The following is a 23,238-nucleotide window of genomic DNA, read 5'->3' on the forward strand; positions in this document are numbered from 1 at the left end:
CCTACTGTCCCCATCTTGCCCTACTGTCCTCTTCTTGCCCTACTGTCTCCATCTTGCCCTACTGTCCCCATCTTGCCCTACTGTCTTCTTCTTGCCCTACTGTCTCCATCTTGTCCTACTGTCTCCATCTTGTCCTACTGTCCCCATCTTGCCCTACGGTCCCCATCTTGTCCTACTGTCCCCATCTTGCCCTACGGTCCCCATCTTGTCCTACTGTCTCCATCTTGCCCTACTGTCCCCATCTTGTCCTACTGTCTCCATCTTGTCCTACTGTCCCCATCTTGCCCTACGGTCCCCATCTTGTCCTACGGTCTCCATCTTGCCCTACTGTCCCCATCTTGCCCTACTGTCCCCATCTTGCCCTACTGTCTTCTTCTTGCCCTACTGTCTCCATCTTGCCCTACTGTCCCCATCTTGCCCTACTGTCTTCTTCTTGCCCTACTGTCCCCATCTTGCCCTACTGTCTTCTTCTTGCCCTACTGTCTCCATCTTGCCCTACTGTCTCCATCTTGCCCTACTGTCTTCTTCTTGCCCTACTGTCCCCATCTTGCCCTACTGTCTTCTTCTTGCCCTACTGTCCCCATCTTGCCCTACTGTCTTCTTCTTGCCCTACTGTCTCCATCTTGCCCTACTGTCCCCATCTTGCCCTACTGTCCCCATCTTGCCCTACTGTCACCATCTTGCCCTACTGTCTCCATCTTGTCCTACTGTCCCCATCTTGCCCTACTGTCTCCATCTTGCCCTACTGTCCCCATCTTGCCCGACTGTCTCCATCTTGCCCTACTGTCTCCATCTTGCCCTACTGTCTCCATCTTGCCCTACTGTCTCCATCTTGCCCTACTGTCCCCATCTTGTCCTACTGTCTTCTTCTTGCCCTACTGTTATAATTTAGTCTAACTGCCACCTTCCTACCTTGCCATCTCCATCTTTCCTGACTGCCCCCCCTCTTGCCCTATTGCCCTATGCCTGCTACAAGCACATCCCTTGCCCCTCTGGTTGCCGTTGCTATGTGCAGGGCCTGGGGCAGTTATCTGTACTCCCTACTCCCTGATATACAGTAGAAGGGCGGGAGTTGCAGGGTTGCGGGGAATCCGGAGGGCTGATTACGAGTGCCGGAGATAAGAGGAGCGCGGGGAGGAGATTGCCGCACCATCCCTGGCATTACATCGTTAAACCGGCTTAGATTCCTGCAAAGCTGAGCCGGGTATCAGAGGGGCTTTATTTCCTCGAGAGGCTCAGATCTGCCCAAATCCCCCTCTGATCTGAGTAACGCGCGCCGGCATTTCCATCAGGCACCGGCCCAATCCGGCCCGGGGACTTCTAACAACCGGCGCCGCTCACTTCCAAACTGATAATGTGAAGTGGCACCCGATGATGAGAGGCAGCAGGGGGGGATATCAGCACCAGGATAGGGGGGTCCAACAGAACCACCCCCACGCTCCAAACTAATTTCCCCCCCAGTCTCTTTATTCTCCCAGTCCCCTATCTTTACATATAATATCCTTCCATTGGCACCTTGGCCCGGCAGTATCCCGGGGGGCCAGTCCGACACTGTGTGGGGTAACGGGGTAACAGGGAAGGTGGGGCAGAAAGCTCATTAGTGGGGCTGAAAGGGCAGCCAATAGGGACAATATGGGGGGGGACCAACCTTGTCGGTCCTGCAGTTATTGAGTCCCAGGCTGTTCACCACTTTCCCGTCCAGCGCCTGTTGCTCGCGGCGGAGCTGCTCTTTCATTTGCCGCGCTTCCTGGATGGCCTTGGTGACGGCGTCGTGGTCGTTTAAATACCCCGGGGAGGTGATGGACGACAGGATATCTGGGGAGAGATAAGCGCAAATGCGTTAGTGTTGCCCCGAACGTTTCTTGTTCCACAAGGGTCTCTGAATTTGATTAGTCAAGTCTGGACCGTGGCGGCCAATCAAAGCCAGGACAGCAGCTGATTGGCCTGTGTATGGGGCCAATAGGTATCTGTTCGGGATTGGGCAAATATCAGCATTGGGTGAGGAACACATGGATCCATAAATGATCCTGATAGGTCTGTATACTGTGATCCAATCATTGGCCTGGAAGGGAGTGGCCCCTAGTGCTTTATTGACATGAAGGGGTTAATACAAAGGGAAAGTACAGGGGAACGGGGGCAGGGAATAAAGAAAGAAGGGCAAGTTCTGTACGGAGAGTGAGCTGTATGGGGGCGCACTGTGTCAGAATAGGGGTAATTGTGGGGCTGGGGAGAGACTTGGGAGGGGTCATTAGTGGCAGGGAGAAGTATTAAAGGGGATGTTAACGTTTAGTAGGATGTAGAGAATAATATTCCGAGACAGTTTGCAATTGGTCTTCATTTTTTATCATTTGTAGTTTTTTAGTTACTTCATTTTCCGTTTAGGAGCTCCCCAGTTTGGGGTTTCAGCAGCTATCTGGTTGCTAGGGTCCAAGTTTCCTTAGAAACCAGGGAGTGGGTTGGATGAGAGACAGGTATATGAACAGGGGAGGGGCTGAATAGGCTGCCGGGGTCAGTGACCCCCATTTGAAAGCTGCAAAGAGTCAGAAGTAAAGGGCAAATAATTTAAAAACTAGAACAAATAAAAAATAAAAACCAATTGAAAAGCTAAAAATAAGTCATTCTATAATATACTGAAAGGTGAGCCGGCCCTTTAAGGGGGAAGCGCCCCGCTGGGTGTGAATCTGGGGCTAGGGTATAATAGCTGAAGGCTGGCAGAGAATGCTGGGAGTTGTAGTTTGGGTGTAACTCCCGTGGGGAGGGGTTAATAAGAGAAAGCGAGTTGCCCCGGCGCTGACAGATGGGGGTGACTGTTGGACAGACGCTGGCTAATCGCGCACTGCCCGGCGAGTCTGAACACGTCCCCCCCCCCCCGAATCTCCCACAAAACTTTACACCATAATCCATTTTTAGAACAAAAACATCTGGGCTCTAATTCCTCTAATTCCTCTAATTCCTCTAATCTGCCGAAACATGCGCTTTATCCCCAGATTTGTAGCAGAACTCCCCGATTAGAGGGAAGGAAATATAATGTATAAATGGCTATCGGCCCCCGAGCGTCTACTCACCCCCCCTCTGTACTGAGGGGCTCACTCACCTACCCACTCACTTACCTACTCACCCCCCCCGTCTGTACTGAGGGGCTCACTCACCTACCCACTCACTTACCTACTCACCCCCCCCGTCTGTACTGAGGGGCTCACTCACCTACCCACTCACTTACCTACTCACCCCCCCCCGTCTGTACTGAGGGGCTCACTCACCTACCCACTCACTTACCTACTCACCCCCCCCGTCTGTACTGAGGGGCTCACTCACCTACCCACTCACTTACCTACTCACCCCCCCCCCGTCTGTACTGAGGGGCTCACTCACCTACCCACTCACTTACCTACTCACCCCCCCCGTCTGTACTGAGGGGCTCACTCACCTACCCACTCACTTACCTACTCACCCCCCCCGTCTGTACTGAGGGGCTCACTCACCTACCCACTCACTTACCTACTCACCCCCCCCCCGTCTGTACTGAGGGGCTCACTCACCTACCCACTCACTCACTCACCTACTCACCCCCCCTGTCTGTACTGAGGGACTCACTCACTTACCCACTCACTCACTCACCTACTCACCCCCCCTGTCTGTACTGAGGGACTCACTTACCCACTCACTCACTCACCTACTCACCCCCCCTGTCTTTACTGAGGGGCTCACTCACTCACTTACTCACTCACCCCCCCCTGTCTGTACTGAGGGGCTCACTCACTTACCCACTCACTCACCCACTTACCTACTCACCCCCCCTGTCTGTACTGAGGGGCTTACTCACTTACCCATTCACTCACTCACTCACCTACTCACCCCCCCTGTCTGTACTGAGGGGCTCACTCACTTACCCACTCACTCACTCACTTACCTACTCACCCCCTGCTGTCTGTACTGAGGGACTCATTTACCCACTCCCTCACTTACCTACCCACTCACTCACCTACTCACACCCCCCCTGTCTGTACTGAGGGACTCACTCACTTACCCACTCACTCACTCACCTACTCACCCCCCCCTGTCTTTACTGAGGGGCTCACTCACTCACTTACCCACTCACTCACTCACCTACTCACCCCCCCTGTCTTTACTGAGGGGCTCACTCACTCACTTACTCACTCACCCCCCCCTGTCTGTACTGAGGGGCTCACTCACTTACCCACTCACTCACCCACTTACCTACTCACCCCCCCTGTCTGTACTGAGGGGCTCACTCACTTACCCATTCACTCACTCACTTACTCACTCACCCCCCCCTGTCTGTACTGAGGGGCTCACTCACTTACCCACTCACTCACTCACTTACCTACTCACCCCCTGCTGTGTGTACTGAGGGACTCATTTACCCACTCCCTCACTTACCTACCCACTCACTCACCTACTCACACCCCCCCTGTCTGTACTGAGGGACTCACTCACTTACCCACTCACTCACTTACCCACTCACTCATTTACCCACTCACTCACCCACTTACACACTCACTTACCCACTCCCTCATTCACTTACCCACTCCCTCACCCACTCCCTCACTCACTTACCCACTCACTCACTAACCTACTCACACCCCCCTGTCTGTACTGAGGGACTCATTCACCCATTCCCTTACTCACCCACTTACCCACTCCCTCACCCACTCACGTACCTACTCACTTACCCACTCACTCACTTACTCACTCACTAACCTACTCACACCCCCCTGTCTGTACTGAGGGACTGACTCACCCATTCCCTTACTCACCCACTTACCCACTCCCTCACCCACTCACGTACCTACTCACTTACCCACTCACTCCCTCACCCACTCACTCACTTACTCACTCACTAACCTACTCACACCCCCCTGTCTGTACTGAGGGACTGACTCACCCACACAGTGACTATAGGGGTAATATTGGCCGTGTATCTGCCCCGCGCTGCTGGAACGTACCTATTGAGTTGACCCGGAGGGGGGTACTTGCGGAGGTGGAGCAGATGGGTTTGTGAGCGAGGGCGCTGCTTAGCCGGGGTATATGGGGGGAGGTGGGGGACGATGGAGATTTACTATCGGAGCCCTTGGGTTTGGCCGACAGGTTCAGGGGCTGCGTCACATCGTCCTGTAACGAACAAAATAAATCTCATTAATCAGGGAAATAATCACTTATAGAATCAGACAAGTTCCCAAATACAGATATTGTGGGTTTCAGAACAAATACAGTTTCTATATATTTATTTCATATTGAGAAATCGAACAGGTTTTTCTTCCATAAATGCAGTTTTTCTGTACCTTCTTATTCACCCCCAGAGGTGTTACATCCCCCCCGTCTATATATATCGTTAATTAGAGCTGCACGGGGGAAAGGTGTCTCCTGAGTCATTTAGCAGCTTTATAATCTGACAGCTTGTCGGCCATTAATGATTCCAGCAAAGGGATTTATCCCTACAGTGTTACTGACACTTACTGAGGGCAGAAATGCTTTAGGGGGGACAGTGGGGCAAGATGGAGACAGTAGGACAAGATGGGGACAGTAGGGCAAGATGGAGACAGTAGGGCAAGATGGGGACAGTAGGGCAAGATGGAGACAGTAGGACAAGATGGAGACAGTAGGGCAAGATGGAGACAGTAGGACAACATGGAGACAGTAGGGCAAGATGGAGACAGTAGGACAACATGGAGACAGTAGGGCAAGATGGGGACAGTAGGGCAAGATGGAGACAGTAGGACAAGATGGGGACAGTAGGGCAAGATGGAGACAGTAGGACAAGATGGGGACAGTAGGACAAGATGGAGACAGTAGGACAAGATGGGGACAGTAGGGCAAGATGGAGACAGTAGGGCAAGATGGGGACAGTAGGGCAAGATGGGGACAGTAGGGCAAGATGGGGACAGTAGGGCAAGATGGAGACAGTAGGGCAAGATGGAGACAGTAGGACAAGATGGGGACAGTAGGACAAGATGGGGACAGTAGGACAAGATGGGGACAGTAGGGCAAGATAGGGACAGTAGGGCAAGATGGAGACAGTAGGACAAGATGGGGACAGTAGGACAAGATGGGGACAGTAGAGCAAGATGGGGACAGTAGGGCAAGATGGAGACAGTAGGACAAGATGGGGACAGTAGGGCAAGATGGGGACAGTAGGGCAAGATGGGGACAGTAGGACAAGATGGAGACAGTAGGGCAAGATGGAGACAGTAGGACAAGATGGGGACAGTAGGGCAAGATGGGGACAGTAGGGCAAGATGGAGACAGTAGGGCAAGATGGAGACAGTAGGGCAAGATGGAGACAGTAGGGCAAGATGGAGACAGTACGGCAAGATGGAGACAGTAGGACAAGATGGAGACAGTAGGGCAAGATGGAGACAGTAGGGCAAGATGGAGACAGTAGGGCAAGATGGAGACAGTAGGGCAAGATGGGGACAGTAGGGCAAGATGGAGACAGTAGGCAAGATGGAGACAGTAGGGCAAGATGGAGACAGTAGGGCAAGATGGAGACAGTAGGGCAAGATGGAGACAGTAGGGCAAGATGGAGACAGTAGGGCAAGATGGAGACAGTAGGACAAGATGGAGACAGAGGACAAGATGGAGACAGTAGGACAAGATGGGGACAGTAGGACAAGATGGAGACAGTAGGGCAAGATGGAGACAGTAGGACAAGATGGAGACAGTAGGGCAAGATGGAGACAGTAGGACAAGATGGAGACAGTAGGGCAAGATGGGGACAGTAGGGCAAGATGGAGACAGTAGGGCAAGATGGAGACAGTAGGGCAAGATGGAGACAGTAGGGCAAGATGGGGGACAGTAGGGGCAAGATGGAGACAGTAGGGCAAGATGGAGACAGTAGGACAAGATGGAGACAGTAGGGCAAGATGGAGACAGTAGGGCAAGATGGAGACAGTAGGGCAAGATGGAGACAGTAGGGCAAGATGGAGACAGTAGGGCAAGATGGGACAGTAGGGCAATATGGAGACAGTAGGGCAAGATGGGGACAGTAGGCAAGATGGGGACAGTAGGACAAGATGGAGACAGTAGGCAAGATGGGGACAGTAGGGCAAGATGGAGACAGTAGGCAAGATGGGGACAGTAGGGCAAGATGGGGACAGTAGGGCAGATGGAGACGTAGCAAGATGGGACAGTAGGCAGATGGCAGGGAAGATGGGGACAGTAGGGCAATATGGAGACAGTAGGACAAGATGGGGACAGTAGGGCAAGATGGGGACAGTAGGGCAAGATGGGGACAGTAGGGCAAGATGGAGACAGTAGGGCAAGATGGAGACAGTAGGACAAGATGGAGACAGTAGGGCAAGATGGGGACAGTTAGGGCAAGATGGAGACAGTAGGACAAGATGGAGACAGTAGGACAAGATGGAGACAGTAGGGCAAGATGGAGACAGTAGGGCAAGATGGGGACAGTTAGGGCAAGATGGAGACAGTAGGACAAGATGGGGACAGTAGGGCAAGATGGGGACAGTAGGGCAAGATGGAGACAGTAGGACAAGATGGAGACAGTAGGGCAAGATGGAGACAGTAGGGCAAGATGGGGACAGTAGGGCAATATGGAGACAGTAGGACAAGATGGGGACAGTAGGGCAAGATGGGGACAGTAGGGCAAGATGGGGACAGTAGGGCAAGATGGAGACAGTAGGGCAAGATGGAGACAGTAGGACAAGATGGAGACAGTAGGGCAAGATGGGGGACAGTAGGGGCAAGATGGAGACAGTAGGACAAGATGGAGACAGTAGGACAAGATGGAGACAGTAGGGCAAGATGGAGACAGTAGGGCAAGATGGGGACAGTTAGGGCAAGATGGAGACAGTAGGACAAGATGGGGACAGTAGGGCAAGATGGGGACAGTAGGGCAAGATGGAGACAGTAGGACAAGATGGAGACAGTAGGACAAGATGGAGACAGTAGGGCAAGATGGGGACAGTAGGGCAATATGGAGACAGTAGGACAAGATGGGGACAGTAGGGCAATATGGAGACAGTAGGGCAAGATGGGGACAGTAGGGCAAGATGGGGACAGTAGGACAAGATGGAGACAGTAGGAGAAGATGGGGACAGTAGGGCAAGATGGAGACAGTAGGACAAGATGGGGACAGTAGGGCAAGATGGGGACAGTAGGGCAAGATGGAGACAGTAGGACAAGATGGAGACAGTAGGACAAGATGGAGACAGTAGGGCAAGATGGAGACAGTAGGGCAAGATGGAGACAGTAGGGCAAGATGGAGACAGTAGGACAAGATGGAGACAGTAGGGCAAGATGGAGACAGTAGGGTGAGATGACAAGAATAACAGTTTATTTCCCATAATGCAGCTGAAAGGGTAAGAGGGTCTCCGGGTGCCACTAATGATACAAATACAAACTCTCCTCTCTGAGAACAAACCGCGGGGGGTGAGTAGAGTGGAAGCCACGGGGAGCGATATGGTTGCCGGCCCGGGGCAATAAGCCCATAACGAGTATTTACAGTGACCGGCAGTCACAAACAGTCACATTGTGCCGCTCGCGAGAGGGAAATCTCCGCACGGGGCGAGGGGGTGACTTTGTGGGGTCGGGAAAAAATTATGTTATTTTTCTGTGAAAATGAAAGAATATGATGGGAGAGTCAGATGTCAGGGGCAAACGCCCGTCTCATTCTTTGTCTGCAGAGAAAGGGGCAAACTCTGCCGGGGTCACTCGTTTCATCCGCAGTCTCTTTCCAGCGAGACCCCAGGCAGCAATGAGCAGAAAGCGAGGAGATCTCAGAACAGAGAGACAGTTCCTGAACCGAACAAATCAAACAGCTGCACAACTTCCCCTTTAAATGCTGTAATTCCAGGCGCCCGATTGGCCGACCACGGCCCTCTCCTTCAGCGACCCCTCTGGGTAACAGAGAGCGGGCAGGATTGGCCGACCATGGCCCCCTCCTTCAGCGACCCCTCTGGGTAACAGAGAGCGGGCAGGATTGGCCGACCATGGCCCCCTCCTTCAGCGACCCCTCTGGGTAACAGAGAGCGGGCAGGATTGGCCGACCATGGCCCCCTCCTTCAGCGACCCCTCTGGGTAACACAGAGCGGGCAGGATTGGCCGACCATGGCCCCCTCCTTCAGCGACCCCTCTGGGTAACACAGAGCGGGCAGGATTGGCCGACCATGGCCCCCTCCTTCAGCGACCCCTCTGGGTAACAGAGAGCGGGCAGGATTGGCCGACCATGGCCCCCTCCTTCAGCGACCCCTCTGGGTAACAGAGAGCGGGCAGGTTGGGCACTTTGGTTCATAAAACCAACCGACTCCTTCATTTCAGCAGGTTCAACGGTCTGAGGAAGAGACGTCCCGGCCAATTCCCCTAAACAGGTTGTTCACGAGCGTCGGGGAATGAATTTGGCACAAAGTGGAACCTCAGCGTCACTGACCTTCATAGCGACCAACTGCTCGCACAGAAAGGTTTAATCTGTCTGATACGGGGGGAATAACCAGACTGCCCTTACAGTAAGGAACCCCTTCCTATACTGATGGTGAGATCCCCTTTCCTCCCCACCCCCCAATGTATCACTCATTCCCCCTCTCTGGGTAGGGAACCCCATAACCTGACTGCCCTTACAGTAAGGAACCCCTTCCTATACTGATGGTGAGATCCCCTTTCCTCCCCACCCCCAATGTATCACTCATTCCCCCTCTCTGGGTAGGGAATCCCATAACCTGACTGCCCTTACAGTAAGGAACCCCTTCCTATGCTGATGGTGAGATCCCCTTTCCTCCCCACCCCCAATGTATCACTCATTCCCCCTCTCTGGGTAGGGAATCCCATAACCTGACTGCCCTTACAGTAAGGAACCCCTTCCTATGCTGATGGTGAGATCCCCTTTCCTCCCCACCCCCAATGTATCACTCATTCCCCCTCTCTGGGTAGGGAACCCCATAACCTGACTGCCCTTACAGTAAGGAACCCCTTCCTATGCTGATGGTGAGATCCCCTTTCCTCCCCACCCCCAATGAATCACTCATTCCCCCTCTCTTGGTAGGGAATCCCATAACCTGACTGCCCTTACAGTAAGGAACCCCTCCCTATGCTGATGGTGAGATCTCCTTTCCTCCCCACCCCCAATGAATGTGATTAGATATAATTATTAACCCTTTCTTAGATGCACTATTCATACTATACACTCAGTAGCGGAACATGACTGACACTCCATCTTTTATTCGCCCAAATGATGACAAATCCAATGACCCGAGTGTGTGATTATGGTCGAGAGGCAAAGCAAAGCTAAAGGTGACAGCTGTCCCAAATAGACGGGGGCCCATTGGCGCTTGATAAATGGCAGTTGTGTGCAGCCGGAGACATCTAAGTGATATATTGCCCCAGCGCCAGTCTCTCAGACCCACAAATCACGCTCCCCTCGCAGGGAATAACAGCGAGGGGCATGGGAGGGTTTTCTGTCCGGCGGCCAGAGCGCATCTCATTGGCTGATGTCAAAGGTCACCCTGGGCCATTTTGCTCTGATTAATGGCCAATCACAGGGCATGTCTCTCAGCCGGAGCTTGACATTGGCAGAAGCTTTCAGACATCTCCGCGTCGGACGACCGTTGCCCAAAAGCGACTTTATGTCTTCGGGAATATCGCTGTCTCTCTCGCCCGTCTCAAAAACTGACGTCTGACAATGTTATTTTGCCAAACAGAATATCGGATTTATTCAGACAGGAGATGTTGCCGCCATTCCCTATTGCGCCCGAATCCCTGTCATTAATTGGCTCGGAATGGACTTTCATTGGGTCCCCTGTAGAACTGGGCCTGACCGTCCAAACACTGTAAAGCCCATATATATGGTCCAAAATGCATATGGCGCCCTTTAGCCTTATGAGCCCGTTAGAAATACATTATTCTACAGCAATCAGCCCCCTAACAACTCCAAGTCTATCCGGAACCAATGTTTGAGACCTGGACCCATGGCCCACAACCCAATGCCAACCGGAAGTGGCCTCATCAGAAGAGTAAAATTAAAGATAGTTAATACGGATAAGACACCCAACCAACATCTCCCCCCACTCTTGCAGGTAACCCCCCCAGTGCCAGACCCAACGTGGGACTCTATCCTGAACCTTAACTTCCCATTCAGCCTGAAATCCTACCCTGCCCCCAGCCTTTTAGCCCCCAAACAGTCCTGAAATGGGCAAAATATTCTCCCCCCCCCTGCAGCCCCCCAGCTAAAAACAGAAGAGAGGCCTCAGGGGGGGCAGCTCTCATTCTCTGTTGCAGCCCCGTCCTCAGAAAGTAATAGATCTGTCTAAAGGTCCCCATACACCATAAGATCCGATCTTCTCTCGATATCCCCCACCTACGGGTGGGCGATATCGGGAGAATCCAGGCTAATTGTCCCTTCTGTTACACTGTATCAATAAGCAATTGCAGTTTATATAGATATGGTTTCTATAGCAGTTACAGTGTGTCGATAGGGTGCGTCGGGGCTGGGGGGGTACAGGCCTGACCCTACCACTAGGGGGTCCCGCGGCGCAGGGAAGGAAAGTTAATGGGGCCGTACACAGTAAGATCCGCTTGTTTGGCCTAATTCAGTCGTTTGGCACTAGGGTCAAGCAGTCAAATTAAACCAGGGGGTATATGGGGAGCATCAATGATCCGATATGGCCCCCAATTCGACGGAAAGTCAAACCTGCCTGATTGAAATCTGCCCAATTTAAGGCCGAGATCTGGGCGATTTAAGGTCGAGATCTGGCCGACTTAAGGCCGAGATCTGGGAGAGTTAAGGTCGAGATCTGGCCGACTTAAGGTCGAGATCTGGCCGACTTAAGGTCGAGATCTGGCCGACTTAAGGTCGAGATCTGGCCGATTTAAGGCCGAGATCTGGCCGATTTAAGGCCGAGATTTGGCCGATTTAAGGCCGAGATCTGGTCCATTTAAGGTTGAGATCTGGCCCATTTAAGGTTGAGATCTGGCCGATTTAAGGTTGAGATCTGGCCCATTTAAGGTTGAGATCTGGCCCATTTAAGGTTGAGATCTGGCCCATTTAAGGTTGAGATCTGGCCCATTTAAGGTCAAGATCTGGCTGATTTCAGGCCAGATATCGGTCGGGCAGGCCTGTCGGTAGTCCCCATACACAGGCCGATAAGCTGCTGAATCGGTCTAAGGGACCCATATTGGCAGCTAGAATCGGCCCATGTATGGGGACTACTGACGGGACTGCCCGACCGATATCTGGCCTGAAATTGGCCAGATCTCGACCTTAAATTGGCCAGATCTCAATCAGGCAGGTTTGATTTTCCGTCGAATTGGGGGCCATATCGGATCACTGATGCTCCCCATTTACCCCCTGGTTTAATTTGACTGCTTGGCCCTAGTGCCAAACGACTGAATTAGTCAATCGCCCACCTTTGTGGCCAAACAACCGGACCGTGTACGGCCACCTTAACTTTCCTGCTGAACCCAAGTGCTGCTCCGCCGGACCCCCTAGTGGGTCGGGGCCCCTTTGGGGGTCGAACAACCCTTTCACGGGGGTCGCCAAAACCATCGGGAAACACATATTCTGACAGCATTAGGAATAATTTTATGGTTGGGGGTCACCACAACATAGGAAGGTTGGGGACCCCCTAGTGGTAGGGTCAGGCCTCCTGTACCCCCCCCAAGCCCCTGACGCACCCTATCGACCGCCATAGAAACCGTATCCATATAAACTGCAATCATACAGGAGATACATTGTAACAAAAGGGACAATTCGCTATAAAAGCCTCGTGATTGTCTTTTCCAGTCAATTTCACGTCCGACAAGGGGGTCCGCGTGTAGGTTTGGGGGGGCTGCCGAGCCCGTACACACCAGTCAGCTGACCTTTCTCTAATCCCCCCTCTCTCTGTCTCCGGCACGGGGGGGGGCACAAAGTGATCTGTCTGTCATCTGCCATCTGCATTAGCCCCCAATCCTGTTCTTTTATTCCAGCTGAACTCTGCCGGATTTCGCAGCGGGAAAGCAAAGTGAAATCAATGTGTTGGATTTCCAGGCTGAGCTCGGAGGTCAGAGCGAGTCTGTCATTTCTCAGCATTATCCCTTCCATCTCTCGCTCTCTCCCCGAGCCTCCCACCGGCACGCAGCAGATTGAAAACAGCATGCATCACATGCGCCGCGCTGCGCAATTTCATAGCCTTTTCTCTGAGGTTCCCCTGCCAGCGGCCCATCCTCTCCCCTCGCTGCAATCTGCAAATGCGCGTTCTGCGCCCGCTCCGCTGTGAGCCCGACTGCCAAGGACACGGCAAAAATAATTACCCACATTAATGTTTAACCCTAAAGCATTTATACTCCTCATTGCTTTGTGTAATTGTATTTATACATTCCTTCTCTGTATATTTGTATTTATACATATGTGTAGGGGGAACCATAGTGTTTCCCTTAGACAGTACAGTATGGGGGTACAGCTTATTGTGTGCCCAGAACATTCCTTCTCTGTATATTTGTATTTATACATATGGGTAGGGGGTGCCATAGTGTTTCCCTTAGACAGTACAATATGGGGGTACAGCTTATTGTGTGCCCAGAACATTCCCTCTCTGTATATTTGTATTTATACATATGGGTAGGGGGTGCCATAGTGTTTCCCTTAGACAGTACAGTATGGGGGTACAGCTTATTGTGTGCCAGAACATTCCCTCTCTGTATATTTGTATTTATACATATGGGTAGGGGTGCCATAGTGTTTCCCTTAGACAGTACAGTATGGGGGTACAGCTTATTGTGTGCCCAGAACATTCCCTCTCTGTATATTTGTATTTATACATATGGGTAGGGGGTGCCATAGTGTTTCCCTTAGACAGTACAGTATGGGGTACAGCTTATTGTGTGCCCAGAACATTCCTTCTCTGTATATTTGTATTTATACATATGGGTAGGGGGTGCCATAGTGTTTCCCTTAGACAGTACAGTATGGGGGTACAGCTTATTGTGTGCCCAGAACATTCCCTCTCTGTATATTTGTATTTATACATATGGGTAGGGGGTGCCATAGTGTTTCTCTTAGACAGTACAGTATGGGGGTACAGCTTATTGTGTGCCCAGAACATTCCCTCTCTGTATATTTGTATTTATACATATGGGTAGGGGGTGCCATAGTGTTTCCCTTAGACAGTACAGTATGGGGGTACAGCTTATTGTGTGCCCAGAACATTCCCTCTCTGTATATTTGTATTTATACATATGGGTAGGGGGTGCCATAGTGTTTCCCTTAGACAGTACAGTATGGGGGTACAGCTTATTGTGTGCCCAGAACATTCCCTCTCTGTATATTTGTATTTATACATATGGGTAGGAGGTGCCATAGTGTTTCCCTTAGACAGTACAGTATGGGGGTACAGCTTATTGTGTGCCCAGAACATTCCCTCTCTGTATATTTGTATTTATACATATGGGTAGGGGGTGCCATAGTGTTTCCCTTAGACAGTACAGTATGGGGGTACAGCTTATTGTGTGCCCAGAACATTCCCTCTCTGTATATTTGTATTTATACATATGGGTAGGGGGTGCCATAGTGTTTCCCTTAGACAGTACAGTATGGGGGTACAGCTTATTGTGTGCCCAGAACATTCCCTCTCTGTATATTTGTATTTATACATATGGGTAGGGGGTGCCATAGTGTTTCCCTTAGACAGTACAGTATGGGGGTACAGCTTATTGTGTGCCCAGAACATTCCCTCTCTGTATATTTGTATGTATACATATGGGTAGGGGGTGCCATAGTGTTTCCCTTAGACAGTACAGTATGGGGGTACCAGTGCCCAGAACATTCCTTCCCTGTATATTTATATGGGTCAGTAGTGAAACTGATGGATTTATGGACTCAGTAAAGACCCGTGACCGGTGCCAAGTTCCTACAATAGCCATTCCAAGTATTTTAACACTGACAGATGTGAGGAAATGTCTGACTACTGAAACAGATTTAGTTTCACACAACCCAGGGCTCCGCCGACTTCTTTAAGGGGAACTCAATCAGAAGTATTTGGGGGTCGCTGACCCCGCTAACGGCGACAGTGAGGCAGAAATAAAGGGGGCGGTACCTTGGTTTTGGGCGGGGGGCTGCTTGTGCTCTTGTCTGTATGGATGCTGCTCGGGGAGACGGCGTTGCTGAGGTTGCTGGGGGGCACGCCAGGTAGTTTGGCCCCCGGAGACACCTGCATGGCGGCCAGCTGAGCTGCGTACAATTGCTGCAAAATAAAGAGACAGGGGGGGAAAGTCAGTGTTATTGAGACATTTCTGGTGGCTGCTCTATGTAGTCACATTTAAAGAGACAGCTGACATATTTCTAGACAGGAGCTGTCACCTTACGTTTTGTGATGGGTGTCTCCAGGGGGTGGGGGTCACCTGTCTGATCCAGTCAGTATGGGGGGGGGCACAACAATGGGTCTGGTTATATGACACCCTGGGGAGGGGGGGCTAGACAGAGGAAAATGCTGCGTAGCTTAACTACAACTCCCTGAATTTCAGCAGCTATCCGGTTGCTAGCGGCCTTGTTCACCTTAGCAACCAGGCAGCGGACGAGAGCAGGGTCTAAACACAAAGATAAGGAATAACAATTAAAACTGATAATAACATTGTAAGCTCACGGGGCAATAGTTTTGTAGATGTAGATGAGGAGGGCAAATAACTAATAATAAAGACCAATTGCAAAGCTCCTAGCAATACGACAGGTCAACCACCCCTTTAAAGACACAGACACCTATTTGTAGATTCTCGGTGCCGGCGCTGCAGGGGCCCCGGGGCCACACCACGGAAGCCCTTGGTAGCCCGTTGCTATGGTTACTAGAGGGGCTAAAGGGAGTCATTGCCTCCGATTTGCCCTATCCCCCCCTATCTACAAGGCGCCCAGTGTCTACATTTAATTTAATTAACGATCAGTAAAGCTCCGCCAAGTTGCTTCGTTAACAAACGACTTTCATTAGGAAACGTACAGCCTGTCACCACGGCGGGCGATGGCGGAAAATTAAAAACCCTCTTTGTGTGGGGGGGGGGGGAACGGTAATTAAATAATAATAAATAATAATAAACGATGTAAAGGGAAAGTGTGGGAGTTGTAGTTGTGCAGCCGGGTACATATATAGTGTATATATTACATTGGTGTTTATGGCGCCTGCGTATTTGTTGTTAGTGAATAAGGGGCAATGTGGGGGGGCGCCCCCCCCCCCCAGTCGCAGGGAAACACCGGCTGAATGTGCCGCGTGCCGGCTCCACGCGTTGCGCTCTAATCCGCGCCAATATGCTGCAGCATCTGCCTCTCCATATGATGCCTGACCCCTTCCATTGACCCTCTGTACAAAGCTCGGGATTAGCCGAATGTTACGGGGAACCAATCAGCTTCTCTCTGGTCTAAAATTCTGCATGATGGTCTGGGGGGGTTGAATCCAACACCGGGGGGCCTTAATCTCAGCCGAAGAGACCCACCGTACGCAGAGAGACAGCCTAGAACTGTCTCATTCCCATGCAGAGGAAAGGACACAATGGCAGGAATGCTCTGGGCAATGACAGAGGGTTGGCACATTCGCCTCATTAGTGTAATGCATCTGGCACGCACGGCCCATAATGCATCCAGATCTGAAAATCCATTACTGTTTGTTTCAAGCTGACTTCCAGGGTACAAGCGTCTGGGGGTGGATTCCCCCCGCACCGAGTCTGCCAAGACTTAAACATGAGGCTATTAAACAGATACTCACTGTGAGTGTGCACTCCCCCCGGCACTCAGCTGAGCCGGTAACTATACCTATTCTGCACTTATACTATTCCCCATGGAAAGGAATTAGAGACACACACGGGTACCAGGAAATACACTCCCCCGTGCACAGGAAGCAGAGACAGTCACATGGGTACCAGAAATACACTCCCCCGTGCACAGGAAGCAGAGACAGTCACACGGGTACCGGGAAATACACTCCCCCGCTGCAAAGGAAGCAGAGACAGTCACATGGGTACGGGAAATACACTCCCCCGTGCAAAGGAATCAGAGACAGTCACATGGGGTACCGGGAAATACACTCCCCCCGTGCAAAGGAAGCAGAGACAGTCACATGGGTACCGGGAAATACACTCCCCCGTGCACAGGGAGCAGAGACAGTCACATGGTGGTACCAGGAAATACACTCCCCCGTGCAAAGGAAGCAGAGACAGTCACATGGGTACGGGAAATACACTCCCCCGTGCACAGGAAGCAGAGACAGCCGTCCACATGGGTACCGGGAATACACTCCCCCGTGCAAAGGAAGCAGAGACAGTCACATGGGGTACCGGGAAATTACACTCCCCCGTGCAAAGGAAGCAGAGACAGTCACACGGGTACCGGAAATACACTCCCCCGTGCAAGGAAGCAGAGACAGTCACATGGGTACCGGGAAATACACTCCCCCGTGCAAAGGAAGCAGAGACAGTAACACGGGTACCGGGAAATACACTCCCCCGTGCAAAGGAAGCAGAGACAGTCACATGGGGTACCGGGAAATACACTCCCCCGTGCAAAGGAAGCAGAGACAGTCACATGGGTACCGGGAAATACACTCCCCCGTGCAAAGGAAGCAGAGACAGTCACACGGGTACCGGGAAATACACTCCCCCGTGCACAGGAAGCAGAGACAGTCACATGGGTACTGGGAAATACACTCCCCCGTGCAAAGGAAGCAGAGACAGTCACATGGGTACCGGGAAATACACTCCCCCGTGCAAAGGAAGCAGAGACAGTCACATGGGTACCGGGAAATACACTCCCCCGTGCACAGGAAGCAGAGACAGTCACATGGGTACCGGGAAATACACTCCCCCGTGCACAGGAAGCAGAGACAGTCACACGGGTACCAGGAAATACACTCCCCCGTGCAAAGGAAGCAGAGACAGTCACATGGGTACCGGGAAATACACTCCCCCGTGCAAAGGAAGCAGAGACAGTCACACGGGTACCAGGAAATACACTCCCCCGTGCACAGGAAGCAGAGACAGTCACACGGGTACCAGGAAATACACTCCCCCGTGCAAAGGAAGCAGAGACAGTCACATGGGTACCGGGAAATACACTCCCCCGTGCAAAGGAAGCAGAGACAGTCACACGGGTACCAGGAAATACACTCCCCCGTGCATAGAGCAGACCCAGTGGTTCCTTCCCATTTGTCCCACAGGAAACAGGGGGCTTTCGTCACTTCTTTACTAACATAACAAACGTAGCTGAATCTGTTGGGGCAACTTTGCTTCCCCTTTATTTCGTGGCACCCCTGAGAGGCCCGGTGAGAGCGGAAGGCATGTTGGCGCTGGGAGGTGGGTTCTGATGATGAAAGAAGCGGAGGTGGGTTCTTCCAGGGATGGGGGGGGGGGGGGGTCATTATATCCCATTGTCACATTGTGTGCCTGAGGAATGCAGTCCCAGTGACACGAGCAGCTGTTGTATCCGCTCCCCAGATCTTGCCCCCGCGCCGCTCTATCCCTCTCCAACCTCCATATTACAGCCAATTAATCAGCGCTATTGTCACTCTGTAATTAACCAGCGACCGGCCAGAAACAGAACAATGGCGATTGTCAATTCACTTTCTGCGCCACCGAGAATCCCCTTAGTGCCAAGCCGGTAACCCCTTAGCGTTGGCAAACACCCCCGCCAACCACTAGTAGCGCCACAGGGCCCCTACAGAAGCCTTATTCATCAGGTATACAGGGAGGGGGAATTGGCCTTTATAAGGGAAACACTATGGCACCCCCTACCCATATGTATAAATACAAATATACAGAGAGGGAATGTTCTGGGCACACAATAAGCTGTACCCCCATACTGTACTGTCTAAGGGAAACACTATGGCACCTCCTACCCATATGTATAAATACAAATATACAGAGAGGGAATGTTCTGGGCACACAATAAGCTGTACCCCCATACTGTACTGTCTAAGGGAAACACTATGGCACCCCCTACCCATATGTATAAATACAAATATACAGAGAGGGAATGTTCTGGGCACACAATAAGCTGTACCCCATACTGTACTGTCTAAGGGAAACACTATGGCACCTCCTACCCATATGTATAAATACAAATATACAGAGAGGGAATGTTCTGGGCACACAATAAGCTGTACCCCCATACTGTACTGTCTAAGGGAAACACTATGGCACCCCCTACCCATATGTATAAATACAAATATACAGAGAGGGAATGCTCTGGGCACACAATAAGCTGTACCCCCATACTGTACTGTCTAAGGGAAACACTATGGCACCCCCTACCCATATGTATAAATACAAATATACAGAGAGGGAATGTTCTGGGCACACAATAAGCTGTACCCCCATACTGTACTGTCTAAGGGAAACACTATGGCACCCCCTACCCATATGTATAAATACAAATATACAGAGAAGGAATGTTCTGGGCACACAATAAGCTGTACCCCCATACTGTACTGTCTAAGGGAAACACTATGGCACCCCCTACCCATATGTATAAATACAAATATACAGAGAAGGAATGTTCTGGGCACACAATAAGCTGTACCCCCATACTGTACTGTCTAAGGGAAACACTATGGCACCTCCTACCCATATGTATAAATACAAATATACAGAGAAGGAATGTTCTGGGCACACAATAAGCTGTACCCCCATACTGTACTGTCTAAGGGAAACACTATGGCACCCCCTACCCATATGTATAAATACAAATATACAGAGAAGGAATGTTCTGGGCACACAATAAGCTGTACCCCCATACTGTACTGTCTAAGGGAAACACTATGGCACCTCCTACCCATATGTATAAATACAAATATACAGAGACACTGTAGGACTAAATGGCACTAATGGGTTTCACACCGCCCCGGCAATAGAGGATTATGGGAAATAATTGCTGGAAGCAGAGGATTATAGCTGGGAGTTACAATAGCCCCCTCCCCCCGTTGCTACGCAGGTTTCTCACACTTACCTGTAACTGCAGAGGTGCCAGTCCCGGTGTTGCCGCGGCGGCAGCTGCCATAGTAGTTGGAATCAGCTGCACAGGGTAGGGGTCACCTAAGCGAGACAATGACAGAAGCATCAGCACCTTTTATCTTCCCTCCACCTGCAAATTAAACTCCTGCATTCAGTCTGCGCAAAGCCGCCTTTTGTGCTCCGAGCCGAGGGCTAATGAAAGGGAGGCATTGTGCCACGCTGCACTAACGCTCCGCACAATGCCGGCCCGGAGAGGAATGCCGATAAAAGGCAGCAGGCAATTAAGGTGGAAACCTCATCCCTTTATTTTTCTTTCCTTTCCACAATGTGTTGGGCGAGTGTGCGGGGATGGGACGGCGGCGCTTTGTACCGGGGGCAGGGAGCCCCCTATAGGGGCAGGTGGCCCGGATTTGCCTAATCTGTCAATTTGTGCAACAATCGCATGTCAGTAACCAGATTCCCAGCCCCTAATTGTTTGGGTTTGGTGCCTTCCCCTAAACCCCCCCAGCTCCTTTGTACTGTCTCCTAAAGCCTTCCCAGGTGTGATCAGCTCTATGGAAACAGCATGGCAGCACCCACCATTCATATATATATCCCCAAGCTGCACCCCCATACTGTACTGTCTATGGGAAACACTATGGCACCCCCTACCCATATGTATAAATACAAATATACAGAGAGGGAATGTTCTGGGCACACAATAAGCTGTACCCCCATACTGTACTGTCTAAGGGAAACACTATGGCACCTCCTACCCATATGTATAAATACAAATATACAGAGAATGTTCTGGGCACACAATAAGCTGTACCCCCATACTGTACTATCTAAGGGAAACACTATGGCACCCCCTACCCATATGTATAAATACAAATATACAGAGAGGGAATGTTCTGGGCACACAATAAGCTGTACCCCCATACTGTACTGTCTAAGGGAAACACTATGGCACCTCCTACCCATATGTATAAATAAAGGCAGCACTACCATATACCCAGATAGAAGCCGAGCTCTGTGCCCGGGGCTGGATAACGACTTGGGCCGTGTCCTTTATGTCTTTTCTGTATCAGGATTATCTGCCTCTATGCGCCAGTACAGACCCATCGCTACAGGAGTCGTTAGACCGAAGGGAACAATGATTTCCGCGCGGCAAAACGCTCAGCGCTCCCCGGGCCCTGCAATGCTCTGCGCAGAGATAATTATATCATCATCTGATCAGCCGGCCAAACGGGGACGCTCTGCTGATTCTTATTAATTGAGCAGAAAGAGATTAAATATTATGTCATGTAACTGGGAATATAGACTGGAACTAATTGGCTCCCCACAAAGGAACACGGAACTTATAGAGGCAGCAGCGTTACAGTATCTGGGTGTCTGTCCTTCTGATTGGATCAGAACTCACAGCTTATTGTGTGCCCAGAGCATTCCTTCTCTGTATATTTGTATTTATACATATGGGTAGGGGGTGCCATAGTGTTTCCCTTAGACAGTACAGTATGGGGGTGGAGCTTATTGTGTGCCCAGAACATTCCCTCTCTGTATATTTGTATTTATACATATGGGTAGGGGGTGCCATAGTGTTTCCCTTAGACAGTACAGTATGGGGGTACAGCTTATTGTGTGCCCAGAGCATTCCTTCTCTGTATATTTGTATTTATACATATGGGTAGGAGGTGCCATAGTGTTTCCCTTAGACAGTACAGTATGGGGGTACAGCTTATTTTGTGCCCAGAACATTCCCTCTCTGTATATTTGTATTTATACATATGGGTAGGGGGTGCCATAGTGTTTCCCTTAGACAGTACAGTATGGGGGTACAGCTTATTGTGTGCCCAGAGCATTCCTTCTCTGTATATTTGTATTTATACATATGGGTAGGGGGTGCCATAGTGTTTCCCTTAGACAGTACAGTATGGGGGTACAGCTTATTGTGTGCCCAGAACATTCCTTCTCTGTATATTTGTATTTATACATATGGGTAGGGGGTGCCATAGTGTTTCCCTTAGACAGTACAGTATGGGGGTACAGCTTATTGTGTGCCCAGAACATTCCCTCTCTGTATATTTGTATTTATACATATGGGTAGGGGGTGCCATAGTGTTTCCCCTTAGACAGTACAGTATGGGGGTACAGCTTATTGTGTGCCCAGAACATTCCTTCTCTGTATATTTGTATTTATACATATGGGTAGGGGGTGCCATAGTGTTTCCCTTAGACAGTACAGTATGGGGGTACAGCTTATTGTGTGCCCAGAACATTCCCTCTCTGTATATTTGTATTTATACATATGGGTAGGGGGTGCCATAGTGTTTCCCTTAGACAGTACAGTATGGGGGTACAGCTTATTGTGTGCCCAGAACATTCCCTCTCTGTATATTTGTATTTATACATATGGGTAGGGGGTGCCATAGTGTTTCCCTTAGACAGTACAGTATGGGGGTACAGCTTATTGTGTGCCCAGAACATTCCCTCTCTGTATATTTGTATTTATACATATGGGTAGGGGGTGCCATAGTGTTTCCCTTAGACAGTACAGTATGGGGGTACAGCTTATTGTGTGCCCAGAACATTCCTTCTCTGTATATTTGTATTTATACATATGGGTAGGGGGTGCCATAGTGTTTCCCTTAGACAGTACAGTATGGGGGTACAGCTTATTGTGTGCCCAGAACATTTCTTCTCTGTATATTTGTATTTATACATATGGGTAGGGGTGCCATAGTGTTTCCCTTAGACAGTACAGTATGGGGGTACAGCTTATTGTGTGCCCAGAACATTCCCTCTCTGTATATTTGTATTTATACATATGGGTAGGGGGTGCCATAGTGTTTCCCTTAGACAGTACAGTATGGGGGTACAGCTTATTGTGTGCCCAGAACATTCCCTCTCTGTATATTTGTATTTATACATATGGGTAGGGGGTGCCATAGTGTTTCCCTTAGACAGTACAGTATGGGGGTACAGCTTATTGTGTGCCCAGAACATTCCCTCTCTGTATATTTGTATATATTTGGGGGAGAGGAAACAATAGGGAAGGGACCGGCGCGGCTCTCGCACTTGGCTCGCTATCAGGTCTGTATCAGGACTTAAGGAATTTACCAAACACCCGGCGGCTCTGACAACCTACAGACTGTTGGTTCCTCTCCCAAAATCTCGCAGACAAAGATCCCAACAGACTCTCTGACTAAAAACAGATTTTATTGTCACTGCGTTAATCTGCCCCGGACCCTTTGGATCCCGTTTCCCTTGCAGCCAACGCCAAGCGCGTAGATGATGTTTTGGCGCAGCTCCGGCAGAGCGAGGGCTCGG

General features: G+C 50.7%; 1 protein-coding gene across 4 annotated transcripts in view; it reads right to left on the reverse strand.

Moving 5' to 3' along the window:
* The window catches only part of sox5 (SRY-box 5), a 159,467-nt gene that overhangs the window by 10,586 nt on the left and 125,643 nt on the right, over nt 1-23,238 (reverse strand). For all 4 annotated transcript variants that reach the window (XM_031897504.1, XM_031897506.1, NM_001128658.1 and 1 more), the window contains 4 exon segments: nt 19,925-20,010; nt 15,042-15,188; nt 4,968-5,133; nt 1,649-1,815 (listed from right to left, as the gene is read on the reverse strand). In XM_031897504.1, coding sequence (XP_031753364.1) covers nt 1,649-1,815; nt 4,968-5,133; nt 15,042-15,188; nt 19,925-20,010 — 566 coding nt within the window.

This window comes from Xenopus tropicalis, chromosome 3 (genome assembly GCF_000004195.4).
Source record: "Xenopus tropicalis strain Nigerian chromosome 3, UCB_Xtro_10.0, whole genome shotgun sequence".
Classification (NCBI taxonomy): domain Eukaryota; kingdom Metazoa; phylum Chordata; class Amphibia; order Anura; family Pipidae; genus Xenopus; species Xenopus tropicalis.